The 14,251-nt window shown below is 42.4% G+C and overlaps 1 protein-coding gene across 6 annotated transcripts in view; it reads right to left on the bottom strand.

Moving 5' to 3' along the window:
* TENM2 (teneurin transmembrane protein 2) overlaps nucleotides 1-14,251 on the bottom strand; it is a 1,283,414-nt gene that overhangs the window by 154,767 nt on the left and 1,114,396 nt on the right. For all 6 annotated transcript variants that reach the window (XM_003900492.5, XM_021940242.2, XM_021940246.2 and 3 more), the window contains one exon: nucleotides 7,432-7,533. In XM_003900492.5, coding sequence (XP_003900541.5) covers nucleotides 7,432-7,533 — 102 coding nt within the window. The remainder of the gene's footprint in view (nucleotides 1-7,431; nucleotides 7,534-14,251) is intronic.

Here is a 14,251-nt window from a genome sequence, read left to right as displayed (position 1 = left end):
CTCCATATTCCCTGATGCTAATGGGTTATGTTTGTTGATTCACACCACTGTTCTTTGGTTTATTTGTTTTTGCCTTTACTCCTATGCTACACTAGTTTGCCATGTAGCAATTGCACTGTGCAATATTACAAGAAGGACTGGGAAAATGTTATGGATGTAATGTCTATTACGGTTTGCGATAGTATTTGTCTCTAGTTCCCAGTGATTTAAATGTGACCGAACCTTCTGTACTTTGTCACAAAAAGTGGGTTTTCCAGGTGACTATTTTGGTGAGTGTCAAAATAAGAATTTACAGTGTATTACTGTCGATTCACTTTGAATTAAAATATATATATTGCAGCAAAAAAATTTTTTTTAAAAACTTTGAAAACTTCAAATGTTCATGATGCCTTACAGGCATCCTTGCAACCCAGTCTCTCACGGCCCAGGAGACCAGGAGCACCTGTGTGATAAGGCCGGCCTCTGCCCCAGGTTCCCCTTCCGGCCTTCCCTGACTGTGATCTAGTGACATTCAAATGCACCAGTAAAATACCCTATGCCTTTTGCTCCACCCTGACTCGGCAATAAAGGCACTTGGCCACCAGCCCTCACTTTCTCTCAGCTCCCACCTGCCAGGCTGAACCCGATCCCTTGAAGCTGGTCCTACACAGCCCTCTGCATGTGTGCTGTGGCTCCCTCTCTAGAATCTATGAGTATAATAAGTCCCCGAATTTCATATGTCTCTCCCAGCGTGAGTTCCACAGTTGGAGTGATCCTTAAAGACCCCACCAGGGGAACTTACTCCCCCATTTATAACACGCACATTTTATTGCTTTATAAACTTCCTTATTTTCTCCTTTGGAATGTCTATAGCGTTCAAAGTCCGCATCACAGCATTTTGAGCTCCCATTTACGTTACCCCATTGCTTTTAATATGAATTGATCAGACCAGAAGCTCTCGGAAGGCAGAGCCTGTGGTTCCCTCACTCCTCCCTCTAGTCTGGCTCTTAGTGCAGTACCTGTCTCACAGTGGGCACATCACAAGTATTCGCTGAATGCACGAGTAAGTTCAGTCCCCTAGACTGACTCAGGACAATGTGTTAGATCCATTCCATGTTATTTCCATGAGCAGGTCAGTTTCATTTTGCCTTTGGAGCCTCTCAGGGCCCCCGAGATGGTGGGGGCTGTGGAATGAACACTCTTGCAAACGCATGCCGACTGATTCCTCCATTCACTGCAAGGATGTCTTCAGATGCCTGATGCAGACTGGCAGGTTTATAAGAAGACAAGGAGCTGCCATTTGCACTGCACATCTGAGGGCACAGGAGGCTCAGTGTGAGGTCAAGAGAGTAAATCCGCATTTCTGTCACTTGGACACATACTCAGTCGCTTGGATGTGATGGGAGTCTCTCTTGCTAACATGGCAAGTTCTCCCCCTGGCAGGAGGGCACGAGTCTGCTGGCTGCCTGCAGTCACAGAAACTGGCAGAGCTCAAGGCATCCTGGGCACAGCTGTCAGTGAAGGAACAAAGGTCAATGCGAATTTGTGATACGGGAGGACCTTATGTTTGGGGCCTCTTAAGAGTTTTCATCAAGAAAGAAGGACAGGCCTGGCTTGGTGGCTCACATCTGTAATCCCAGCACTTTGGGAGGCTGAGGCAGGTGGATCACCTGAGATCAGGAGTTTGAGATCAGCCTGGCTGACATGGTGCAACCCCATCTCTATGAAAAATCTAAAATTAGCTGGGTGTGGTGGTATGCCCCTGTGATCCCAGATACTCTGGAGGCTGAGGCAATAGAATCGCTTAGACCCTAGGAGAAGGAGGTTGCAGTGAGCTGAGATTGTGCCACTGCACTCCAGCCTGGGTGACAGAGTGAATCTCTGTCTCAAAAAACCAACCAACCAACCAACCAACCAGAAAAGAAAGAAGGACACTGATTATGGCCCACAGCCAGGAGATGGGGCGTCCTGTTCTGGGGAGCAGGAGACTCAGGTGCACCTGTCTGCACTTGCTAGCTGATTACCTCATTCTGTTGGCTTGGGGTTACTCCCTGCCAACAGTCAGCAGCTTCTTAAACCCGAAAGTTGTTTGTGAGTGGCAACTTGTCGCAGCCACCGCTAAATTGTGCAGGACCAACGGGATCGAGACTTCCCACCTCTCTGCCTTATGTGTGAGGGGGAACAAAGGCACACACACACACACACATACACACAATCACATTTTACTTTTTTTCTTATTATAATCAGAAGTGCATCTCTGATGTAATGCACTGAGTAGGGCATAGCATCTTGCTAAAAATGCATAACCTCAATCCAATCACCGGAAAATATCACACAAACCCATACTGAGAGACACTCTACAAAATACCTGACTAATGCTCTTCTAAAAGGTCCAGGTCATAAAAGGCAAGGAATAACTGAGGAACTGTCACAGACTGGTCAGGTTAAAGAGATGAGGGAGACGTGACAATTAAATGCAATGTGGGATCCTGGATGAGAAACAAAGGGCAAAAATAGGAAAAGTCTGTAAATTAGCTAATGGCTTTGTATGGATGTTAATGTCTTGGCTTTGATTTTTGAGTTACAGAAATTTAAAATGTGGACATAGGGGAAGCTGGGTAAGCTCTGTATGGAAACTCTGTGTTCTATCTGTGCAACTTGTCGGCAAATCTAAACTGATTTCAATATAAGGTTTAAAAAATTGTAGGGGGGAGGATTGGTTAAAATGGAATTTACCTCATATCATTGATATGAAGACAAGGGTACATATTAAGTACTTTACACAATATCTGGTGCATATTGAGTACTTAAAAGCTATTAGTTGTTATTTAAAAACAACTGGAAGTATAGGTTTAACATTTCAGAAGTAAGTTCGGTGCTAATCATTAGATTTTTGCACTTGAACCTGGTGCAGTTAAACCTGTGTGCTTGTGTTTACTCGTTTCTCATTTCATCCCGCAGGTGTGGTCAAGGAATTTTGTTATTTTAGGAGCCAATAGTTATGAATTGAGGTATTTAAGGCTTGAGTCTCTCCAGATCCCAGGCTTATGTGTGCTCAAGTCCACTTTTGGGATTCTTGATGTGAAATAAGTGTGTAAGAAGCTGACTTGGCTTGGATGCTAATCAAAGTGAAAATGTTACTCTCTAGATAGGGTTCATGGGGGCACTAACATTTCCTATAGTTTTCTCTTTTCCAGTTTTCTGGTTTTGACATTGTTCTTTTTAAAATAAATTTATCGCTGGGCACGCTGGCCCATGCCTGTAATCCCAGCACTTTGGGAGGCCGAGGTGGGTGGATCACCTGAGGTTGGGAGTTCAAGACCAGCCTGACCAACATGGAGAAACCTCGTCTTTACTAAAAATACAAAATTAGCCATGTGTGGTGGTGCATGCCTGTAATCCCAGATACCCAGGAGGCTGAGGCAGGTGAAGCACTTGAACCCGGGAGATGGAGGTTGCGTGAGCCGAGATCGCGTCACTGCACTCCAGCCTGGGCAACGAGAGCAAAACTCCGACTCAAAAAAAAAAAAAAAAAAAAAAGAAAATCTACAGAACTATAATGAATTGACTTAAAGAAGTATGTTAAGTGATTAATAATACTTATGTCCCATGAAACTGGCAGAAATAATAAAGGTGATACATGAAAGATCAAAGATTGGGAAAGAAGTTTTTAGAATGAGGAGAAAGTTCTCTTTGTTAACAATGAAGTAGCTTAAACTGTGGCCATTTAAAAAACACTAAGGTAAAAACATCTATAGGGCAAAAAGGTAGAATCTTACTCCTAGCACTCTTCAACCAACTTCGCCAAGAATAAACGGAGAAATAGGGGGAAAAGCAATTTTATTCTTTAAACACTTCAATTTTGTCCACTGTGTGCATGAACAGCTAAATTAAAGTATACAAGTTCAAAGCCCGATTTTAGGAGCAGCGACTGAGTATGGAGGAGTCACTACTCTTAACATCCACTCAATATTTGTTTCACAAGGATCAATTATATACCATGGCTAATGCACACTTGCAGTGTGCGCCCAGCCACAGTGCAGGTGGTGAATGCAAAACACACACTGAGAGTCCTTTTAAGCAGCTAAATGGACACCCCATTACAGATCCATAATGCAGAATGGACGTTCATCTGCAAATGGATTTAAAGCAAAGGGTTCTTAAATGGCCAGGGTACTTAGGTTTAAAAGGCCAGTAACTGGATGTGCAGTCAGAGCACACATGGTTTTTAGGATTAATAATACATCGATGTGTGTCAGTGTTAATATACATTTACAGCTCACAGGCCGTGCGGCTGAGTGTTCAGCCTATTTGCAGCCACATATAAAAGGACGACTCTGTCCTTCTTCTCATTAATGCTTTCACTCCAAGGAAAATTAGATTATGCAAGGAAAGCCATTCAAATGACACTGAGGTTTTCCTTCCTTAAGCCTCTGCTAGGAAAAGCGCTCAGCCTGGTGATACATGTGCTGTTCTCTGTTCTCCCTGCTTCATCAGTGACCCTCAGAGCCTGAGGGAGGCGCTGCGAGGAGGTCCAGTCTCCACTGTTTACTTTGCTGATGTGCTCCCTGCCATTGATAGAGTGCACTAAGCCTGGCACAGCCCAGAGAGCTGTTGGGCGGCTTCCCGCCTGACACACAGCCCTGAGAGCTGTTGGGCGGCTTCTTGCCTTATTTTTAAAATTATACTTGAAGTTCTGGGATACATGTGCAGAATGTGCAGTTTTGTTACATAGATATACATATGGTTTGCTGCACCCATCAACCCGTCATCTGGTTTGCCGCATCCATAATAGTTTGCTGCACCCATCAACCCATCATCTACATTAGGTATTTCTCCTAATGCCATCCCTCCCCTAGCCCCCCCCCCCCCAACAGGCCCCATTGTGTGATGTTCCCCTCCCTGTGTCCCTGTGTTCTCATTGTTCAACTCCCACTTATGAGTGAGAACATGTGGCGTTTGGTTTTCTGTTCCTGTGTTAGTTTGTTGAGAATGATGATTTCCAGCTTCATCCATGTCCCTGCAAAGGACATGAACTCATCCTTTTTTATGGCTGCATAGTATTTCATGGCGTATATGTACCACATTTTCTTTATCCAGTCTATCATTGATGGGCATTTGGGTTGGTTCCAAGTCTTTGCTATTGTGAATAGTGCTGCAATAAACATACGTGTGCATGTGTCTTTATAGTAGAATGATTTATAATCCTTTGGGTATATACTCAGTAATGGGATTGCTGGGTCAAACGGTATTTCTGGTTCTAGATCCATAACGTAGATCACCACACTGTCTTCCACAATGGTTGAAGTAATTTATACTCCCACCAACAGTGTAAATGCGTTCCTATTTATCCAGATCCTCTCCAGCATCTGTTGTTTCCTGACTTTTTAATGATCGCCATTGTAACTGGCATGAGATGGTATCTCATTGTGGTTTGCAGATGACGTGACTGTATATTTAGAAAACCCCATAGTCTCAGCCAAAAATCTCCTTAAGCTTATAAGCAACTTCAGCAAAATCTCAGGATACAAAATCAATGTGCAAAAATCACAAGCATTCGTATACACCAACAAGAGACAAACAGAGTGCCAAATCATGAGTGAACTCCCACTCACAATTGCTGCAAAGAGAATAAAATACCTAGGAATACAATTTACAAGGGATGTGAAGGACCTCTTCAAGGAGAACTACAAACCTTGTCTTTTTTTTAAGTTTATCGAAGCTTTCACCATACTGCGTGATGGAAGAGATGCCTGTAAGTGGTGTCATTTAGGAATTAAGTCTCATGCACGTGCCATCAGACCCAGAACTTTAACTACAGAAAGCCCCCTTCACTTACCAGCATTTGGAAGGCTGGAACCCTCACCTCTTTGAAACAGTGAGACTATTTGAAATAGTATTTTTCAGAGCAATTGTGATGAGGGTGGGAAAGGAGAGGTACTATTTAGCATTTACAGAGCAGCTTCACTAATGATTGTCTTGCAGAAAGTCAAGGCAGGAAGGTCTTTTAATAAAGCACACATAAAAATAATGGGAAGATTAGTTACATATATAAATACATAAAATAATATGCATAATTAAATAAGAAAGTCAAGGCCTTTCAGGCCTTATTGTACCCTGCTAAGAGCTTTGCGTGTGTTATCTTACACTATTCTCACAATAAACCTAGGAAGTAACTCCCCACTTTTCTAGATGAGGAAACCAAGGTTCAGAAATGTTAAATCAGTCACTTAATGTCAGACACCCAATGGCAGAGCTGGGACTGGAACCACTTGCTGACTCTGCAGCAAGTGCACTTAACTGTCCCTTCACTATTTTTCAGACTGTGATATGGCCTATTAGTAGGTGGAAAATCAGCGTAATGGGTCATAACTAGTATTAAAAAAAAATGAGGCCGGGCACAGTGGCTCATGCCTGTAATCCCAGTGCTTTGGGAGGATGAAGCGGGTGGATGACTTGAGGTCAGGAGTTCGAGATCAGCCTGGCCAACATGGTGAAACCCTGTTTCTACTAAAAATACAAAAATTAGCTGGATGTGGTGGCACATGCCTGTAATTCCAGCTTCTTGGGAGGCTGAGGCAGGATAATTGCTTGAACCCGGGACAGGGAAGTTGCAGTGAGCCAAGATCACACCACTGCATTCCAGCTTGGTGAGACTCAAAAAAATAAAATAAAATAAAAAATGAAATAGGATAGAAAAGAAACATGGAGTAAAATATCATTTTGTGAGTTTCATTTCAATTTCCTACTTTATACATATACACTTGTGTGTCTGTGTATCTGTGTCTGTGTCTGTGTGTGTGCCTGTGTATAAGTGTGAGATGCTCTGCTCTTCACTACAGCTGCCTCTGAGAGAGCCATTGAAGGTCACACTGAAGGTCTCTTGCAAGCAAGGTGTGTAGCCCCTAAATTCTCTGTTATTGTGAGAAGCATTTTCTTTCTTATATTACCTTTCCCCCAAGAATCTCTGGGCTTCAGCCATTCTGCGCACAGTAGTGTAGATAAATTAATAATACAATTTAAAACCGATTCCACCAAGATAAATAGCGCTTCCTAGATTAAGAGTGTAGCTGGCCAGAATGAATGAAATTTACTAACCCTGAGATGCTTAATCTTCCATTACATGGAAGTTAATGATTATAAGAAAGGAGTGATGGTAATTCACTTCTGCTTTTACAGGAAATCCGACCATCTCATTTTTAGCACATCTTTCTTCTCAGCACACCTCAGTGCCAAGGATAACTGCCCTGCTCCTGTAGGTACATTGGCCAATGGTCATAAATCAAAGCCTACTCTTTACCAAAGGCTCATGCCTTCTGGCATGCATGGCCTTGCAAGATGTTTCCAGGGAATTTGCTGGGAAGGCTACATGGGTGCTCCTTCTGTTACCCACTCAGAGAAGCGTAGGGAGGGTCTGTCTTCCAACCATAGCAGGGAAGCGGTGGCACATACCTTTAGCACAGTCTGCTCCTAGAAATCCTGGGAAACAGTGACACACCCCGGACACACATTCACCATTCCCATGGCAATTGCGTGGACAGTCCTGGACTGAATCTGAAAAAGAGATACATGTAGTGATTGCCTTTTCCTCTGCCTACTGGTGCAGTAATTTAACCATTAGTAACTTGCCATTTTTAAAGACCAGTGCTAGCAACCTCAGATGCCTATAATAGGGGATTGGTCAGGAATATGAAGAGAATAGGGAGTGGTGGGGACTAGGACAGCTTGAACAGTGCTCTCCAGGCGATGGCCCCAGGCAGGAATGCAGGGCTAGTAGTGCTGTAACTTTTGCTTTTTAAGAATAAACTACCAATCTCATCCATCATAGTGGCTCACAGCTGTAATCCCAGCACTTTGGGAGGCTGAGGCAAGTGGATCACATGAGGTTAGGAGTCTGAGACTAGCCTGGCCAACGTGGTAAAACCCCATCATTACTAAAAACACATACACACACACACACAAAATTAGCTGGATGTGGTGGTGCACTCCCGTAATCCCAGCTACTTGGGAGGCTGAGGCAGGAAAATAGCTTGAACCCAGGAGGCAGAGGTTGCAGTGAGCTGAGATCACGCCACTGCACTCCAGGCTGGGTGACAGAGTGAGACTCAATTTCAAAAACAAAACAAACAAACAAAACAAACCAATAGAAAGAATAAACTATCAGTCTGGGTTTAAAAACTATGAAAGCTCCCGTGTTTGAATGTTGACAAGTTTTTAAACACTGTACCCACAAGCTCCCCCACCCCAACCTTCATCATCCCAGCCATTTAAGATTTGGTCTGATAGGCAGGGTGTCAGTTTTTAGCCTTAGGTATAGAGAGTGATTCTTCAAAATAGGAGCAGTTATTGCTAACCTCAGATTTGTCGAGTAAAAACATTCCTTGCTTTAAGGAATTCTAGTAAAAGAAAAACCCAAATGCATAAGACTGCTTAAATTCTGCATGATTTTGGAATTCTTTAAGTAGGAGGTTTGGGGTTATACAAACGTCCTTTTATGCTTAGCTTTTGAGGATGTTATTTTTCATGAAAATGAATTAATTCACATTTGGCTCTAACCTGCATCACTGTCTTATCTTGTGATTTACCCTTCTATGTGTACTCTCAAGTAATACCTTCAAAGGAATGATTTTGGAACTTTTTAATGTTGATTTGGGTCTGCACAGAAATAGTCATATTCTTTTTTTTTTTTATTATACTTTAAGTTCTAGGGTACATGTACACAATGTAGGAGTTTATTACATATGTATCCTTATTGCCATGTTGGTGTGCTGCACCCATCAACTCGTCGGCACCCATCAACTCGTCATTTTACATCAGGTGATTATAGCTACAATGCCAGCCCTCCCCTCCCCTCTCCATGGCAGGCCCCAGTGTATGATGTTCCCTTCGAGTCAAGTGATCTCAGTGTTCCAGTTCTACCTGCCGGTAGGGAGCAATGCGGTGTTGGTTTTCTGTTCTTGCAATGATTTGCTGCCAGAATGATGGTTTCCAGCTGCATCAGGACGCGAACTCATCCCTTTTATGGCTGCCGTATTTACATGGTGGTGTAGCGCATTTTTATTATCCAGTCTGTACTCGTGGACATTTGGGTTGATTGAAGTCTTGCTTTATTGTGAATAGTGCGCAATAAACATGCATTGTGTAGCATCTTTATAGCGGCGCGGTTATAATCCTTTGGGCATATACCCGGTAATCGGATGGCTGCTGGGTCATATGGTGATTTCTAGTTCAGATCGCCGAAGAGGTCGCCGCGCAACCACGTACGTTTGAGACGGGTTTGCAATCCACCAGCAGTGTAAAGTGTTCCTAGTTCTCCACATCCTCTCAGCACCTGTTGTTTTCTGACTTTTTAATGATTGCCATTCTAACTGGTGTGAGATGGTGTTATCGTTGTGGTTTTTGATTTACATTTTCTCTATTCTTCTGGTGATGATGAGCATTTTTTCAGCGTGCCTGTTAAACAACCATGCATGTCTTCTTTTTATCCATTTCTTCTAGGTTTTCTAGTTTATTTGTGTAGGGTGTTTATAAGGTATTCTCTGATGGTAGTTTGTATTTCTGTGGGGTCGGTGGGTGAGAGTATCCCTTTATCTACTTTATTTATATTTGATGCTTCTCTTTCTTCTTTCGTAGAGGTCTACCAATTTTGTTGACCTTTTCCAAAAAGCTCCTGGATTCATTTAGTTTTGAAGGTTTTTTGTGTCTCTACTCTCCTTTTCAGTTCTGCTCTGATCTTAGTTATTTCTTGCCTTCTACTAGCTTTTGAGATGTGACTGCTCTTGCTTCTCTAGTTCTTTTAATTGGCGATGTTGAGATTATCAATTTTAGATCTTTCCAGCTTTCTCTTGTGGGCATTTGAGTACTGTATATTTCCTCACACACTGCAAGCTAAGTATTGTCATAGAGATTCCTGGTATATTTGTATCTTTGTTCTCATTTGGTTTCCAAAGAACATCTTTATTTCTGCTAGCTAATTTGTTGTCTTTAGAGTAGTCATTCAAGACGGGTTGTTCAGCTTCCATGCTGGTTGAGCGGATTTGAGAGAGTTTCTTAGTTACTGAGATTCTAGTTTGATTGCACTGTGATACAAGAGACAGTTTGTTTGCAATTTCTGTTCTTTACATTTGCTGAGGTGCTTTACTTTAACTATGGTCAATTTTGGAATAAGTATGATGTGGTGCTAGGAAAGAATGTATATTCTGTTGATGTGGGATGCTCAGGTTCTGGATATCTATTAGGTCTGCTTGGTGCAGAGCTGAGTTCAATTCCTGGATATCCTTGTTAACTTTCTGTCTCGTTGATCTGTCTAAGGTTGACAGTGGGGTGTTAAAGTCTCCCATTATTATTGTATGGGAGTCTAAGTCTCTTTGTAAGTCTCTAAGGACTTGTTTTATGAATCTGGGTGCTCCTGTATTGGGTTCATATATATTTAGGATAGTTAGCTCTTCCTGTTGAATTGATCCCTTTACCATTATGTAATGGCCTTCTTTGTCTCTTTTGATCTTTGTTGTTTTAAAGTCTGTTTTATCAGAGACTAGGATTGCAACCCCTGCTTTTTTTTGTTCTCCATTTGCTTGGTAGATCTTCCTCCATCCCTATATTTTGAGCCTATATGTGTCTCTGCATGTGAGATGGGTCTCCTGAATACAGCACACTGATGGGTCTTGACTCTTTATCCAATTTGCCAGTCTGTGTCTTTCAATTGGACCATTTAGTCCATTTATCTTTAAGGTTAATATTGTTATGTGTGAACTTGATCCTGTCACTGTGATGTTAGCTGGTTATTTTGCTCGTTGGTTGATGCAGTTTCTTCCTAGCATTGATGGTCTTTACATTTTGGCATGTTTTTGCAATGGCTGGTACCGGTTGTTCCTTTTCATGTTTAGTGCTTCCTTCAGGGTCTCTTGTAGGGCAGACCTGGTGGTGACAAAATCTCTAAGCATTTGCTTGTCTGTAAAGGATTTTATTTCTCCTTCACTTATGAAACTTAATTTGGCTGGGTATGAAATTCTGGGTTGAAAATTCTTTTCTTTAAGAATGTTGAATATTGGCCCCCACTCTCTTTTGGCTTGGAGAGTTTCTGCCGAGATATCTGCTGTTAGTCTGATGGGCTTCCCTTTGTGGGTAACGCGACCTTTCTCTCTGGCTGCCCTTAACATTTTTTCCTTCATTTCAACTTTGGTGAATCTGACAATTATGTGTCTTTGAGTTGCTCTTTTCGAGGAGTATCTTTGTGGCCGTTCTTTGTACTTCCTGAATTCGAATGTTGGCCTGCCTTACTACGTTGGGGAAGTTCTCCTAGATGATATCCTGAAGAGTGTTTTCCAACTTGGTTCCATTTTCCTCCTCACTTTCAGGCACACCAATCAGACGTAGATTTGGTCTTTTCACATAATCCCATATTTCTTGAAGGCTTCGTTCATTTCTTTTTCCTCTTTTTTCTCTAGACTTCTCTTCTCACTTCATTTCATTCATTTGATCTTCAATCATTGATACTCTTTTTTCCAGTTGATTGAGTCAGTTACCAAAGCTTGTGCATTTGTCACATATTTCTCATGTCATGGTTTTTATCTCTGTCAGTTCATTTATGGCCTTCTCTGCATTGATTATTCTAGTTATCCATTCTTCCATTCTTTTTTCAAGATTTTTAGTTTCTTTGCACTGGGTACATAGTTCCTCCTTTAGCTCTGAGAAGTTTGATCGACTGAAGCCTTCTTCTCTCAACTCGTCGAAGTCATTCTCCCTTCAGCTTTGATCCGTTGCTGGCGATGAGCTGTGTTCCTTTGGAGGGGGAGATGTGCTCTGATTTTTTGAATTTCCAGCTTTTCTGCCCTGCTTTTTCCCCATTTTTGTGGTTTTATCTGCCTCTGGTCTTTGATGATGGTGACGTACTGATGGGGTTTTGGTGTGGGTGTCCTTTCTGTTTGTTAGTTTTCCTTCTAACAATCAGGACTCTCAGTTGTAGGTCTGTTGGAGTTTGCTTGAGGACCACTCCAGATGCTGTTTTCCTGGGTATCAGCAGCAGAGGCTGCAGAAGATAGAATATCGCTGAAGAGCGAGTTCTGCTGTCTGATTCTTGCTCTGGAAGCTTTGTCTCAGGGGTGTACCCTGCCATGTGTGGTGTGAGGTGTCAGTCTGCACCTAGTGGGGGATGTATCCCAGTTAGGCTACTCAGGGGTCAGGGACCCACTTGAGCAGGCAGTCTGTCCATTCTCAGATCTCAACCTCCGTGCTGGGAGATCCACTGCTCTCTTCAAAGCTGTCAGACAGGGTCATTCAATAGTCATATTCTTTAAAAATTATTACCCCATCATCCTAATTTTTGTCCTAAAACAAAATACCTTTAGACTTTCAGGTTCCAAATTACTAAGATGATGAAAAGGAAAGTATAAGCCACTATTCCCAAAATGTGATGTTATATTACCCTTGGAGAGTTGGGGACTTTGACCTGGTGACATAGTATGAAAGGCTGTGAAGTCTAATTGTTCCTAATGGAGTTACCTGAGAGTGATAAAGGATGTGTTTCCTTTAAACCTGATTTCCCATTTACTCCTACTCTGGATTGAAACTCCGAATCATACCATTCTGTTTTCTTCCTACAGTGTTTCCTTTCTCAGCCCTCATCTTCCAGAACTACACTGTAGTTGGTTTCTGGCAGTCTGAGGAAAACTCAATGAGTATATTTGCTTTTCCAAAATCAGACAAAAGACTATAGACCCCATCAAGCCAGTTTCCTTAATGTATAACAATAATTAACATTTCAGACTGAAACTCCTTGAGGTTGGCTGTGTAAATGTCGGCTGAGAAGCATCCAGGTGGCTACTTATTTGTTTCATTTATTCATCCCTCATTCAAAAAGCGTTAGGTGCTTTTGTGGATCAGCAAATCAGTAATTTCACAGGGTGCTGGGAGATCATTCTCCCTGGGTCTCTCATGTTTCTGAATGTCTTGAGAGCACAGGCATTGACTGCCTTAGTTCTGAACTATCTTTTCAAGGCTGTCTGTATTGGGAACAGCCTTGGGAGACAGCAATAGTGTCTCTCTTCTGAGTAAAGGGCAGGTTTACTTATTACCCAGTATAGTAAAGACAATGTCTCCCTCTGGAACAAAGAATAAGCATGCTTACTGCCTATTCTAAGAGACTCGGGTTCAGTAAGCTCAGGGTTTTTCTTCTGCAATGCAACCCACGATATGTACTGGCATCACCCGACCTGAGGGAAGCCCTGAGGAGTTACTCTGAGGGAACTGGGGCCTGGGGAACCAGAACACATACTGACACTCTGGATATTGCATTGCTCTGAGTAATAAAGTCCCTTATCTCTGACCCATGAGTCTCATGTCTTCTGATGGCATCCATGAAACTGTGTCAGGCTAACATGTTAGCTTGCAACTAGGGTAAGGTCTCAGATCTGTCACATTCTTACATATGATTCAGTCTACTAACTGAGCACTTATATTATGCAAGGCACTATATAAAAAGGCATTGGAGATACCACGGTGAAAATGACAGACATAGTCTCCTCATATGCAAAGCCCTCATAAAACTTTGCACAATAATAGAGAATACAAGCCAAAAAAAATCAAGCAAATTGAATAAGTAAAAATTACAATAAGTGCTTTGAAGAGAATAGGATACTGAGATGGAGTAACAGGAGGAAGCTACCTAAAGAGAGTGTTCAGGGAGGGCCTCTCTACTCTATGCAAGTGACTCTGAAGGATGAGCTGAAACCAGCAAGCAAAGAGCTGAGGGAAGGGTGTTCCAGGTCAGAGGAACAGCTTATGCAAAGGCTCTGGGGTGGGAAAGAGAGGAACTGAATCCAGTATGGATGCAGGGTAGCAAACAAGGGAGAGTGTGACATTAGTTGAGTTTGGAGAGATCCAGACAGGGAGATGGATCATGCAGGGACATGTAGGCCAGCAGTCTCCAACCTTTTTGCCACCAGGGACTGGTTCCATGGAAGACAATTCTTCTACAGACTGGGGCTTGGGGATGGTTTCAGCATGATTCAAGCACATCCATTTATTGTGTATTTTATTTCTATTATTATTACATTGTAATATATAATGAAATAACTATACAACTCACGATAATGTCGAATCAATGGGAGCCCTGAGCTTGTTTTTCTGCAACTACATGGTTCCATCTAGGGGTGATGGGAGACAGTGACATATCATCAGGCTTTAGATTCTCATAAGGAGCACACAACCTAGATCCCTTGCATGCACAGTTCACAATAGGGTTTGCCCTCATATGATAATCTAATGCCGCTGC

Source organism: Papio anubis, chromosome 5, assembly GCF_008728515.1.
Source record: "Papio anubis isolate 15944 chromosome 5, Panubis1.0, whole genome shotgun sequence".
Classification (NCBI taxonomy): domain Eukaryota; kingdom Metazoa; phylum Chordata; class Mammalia; order Primates; family Cercopithecidae; genus Papio; species Papio anubis.
Note: the sequence above shows the minus strand (reverse complement) of the source record. Positions and strands in the feature narration are given on the sequence as shown.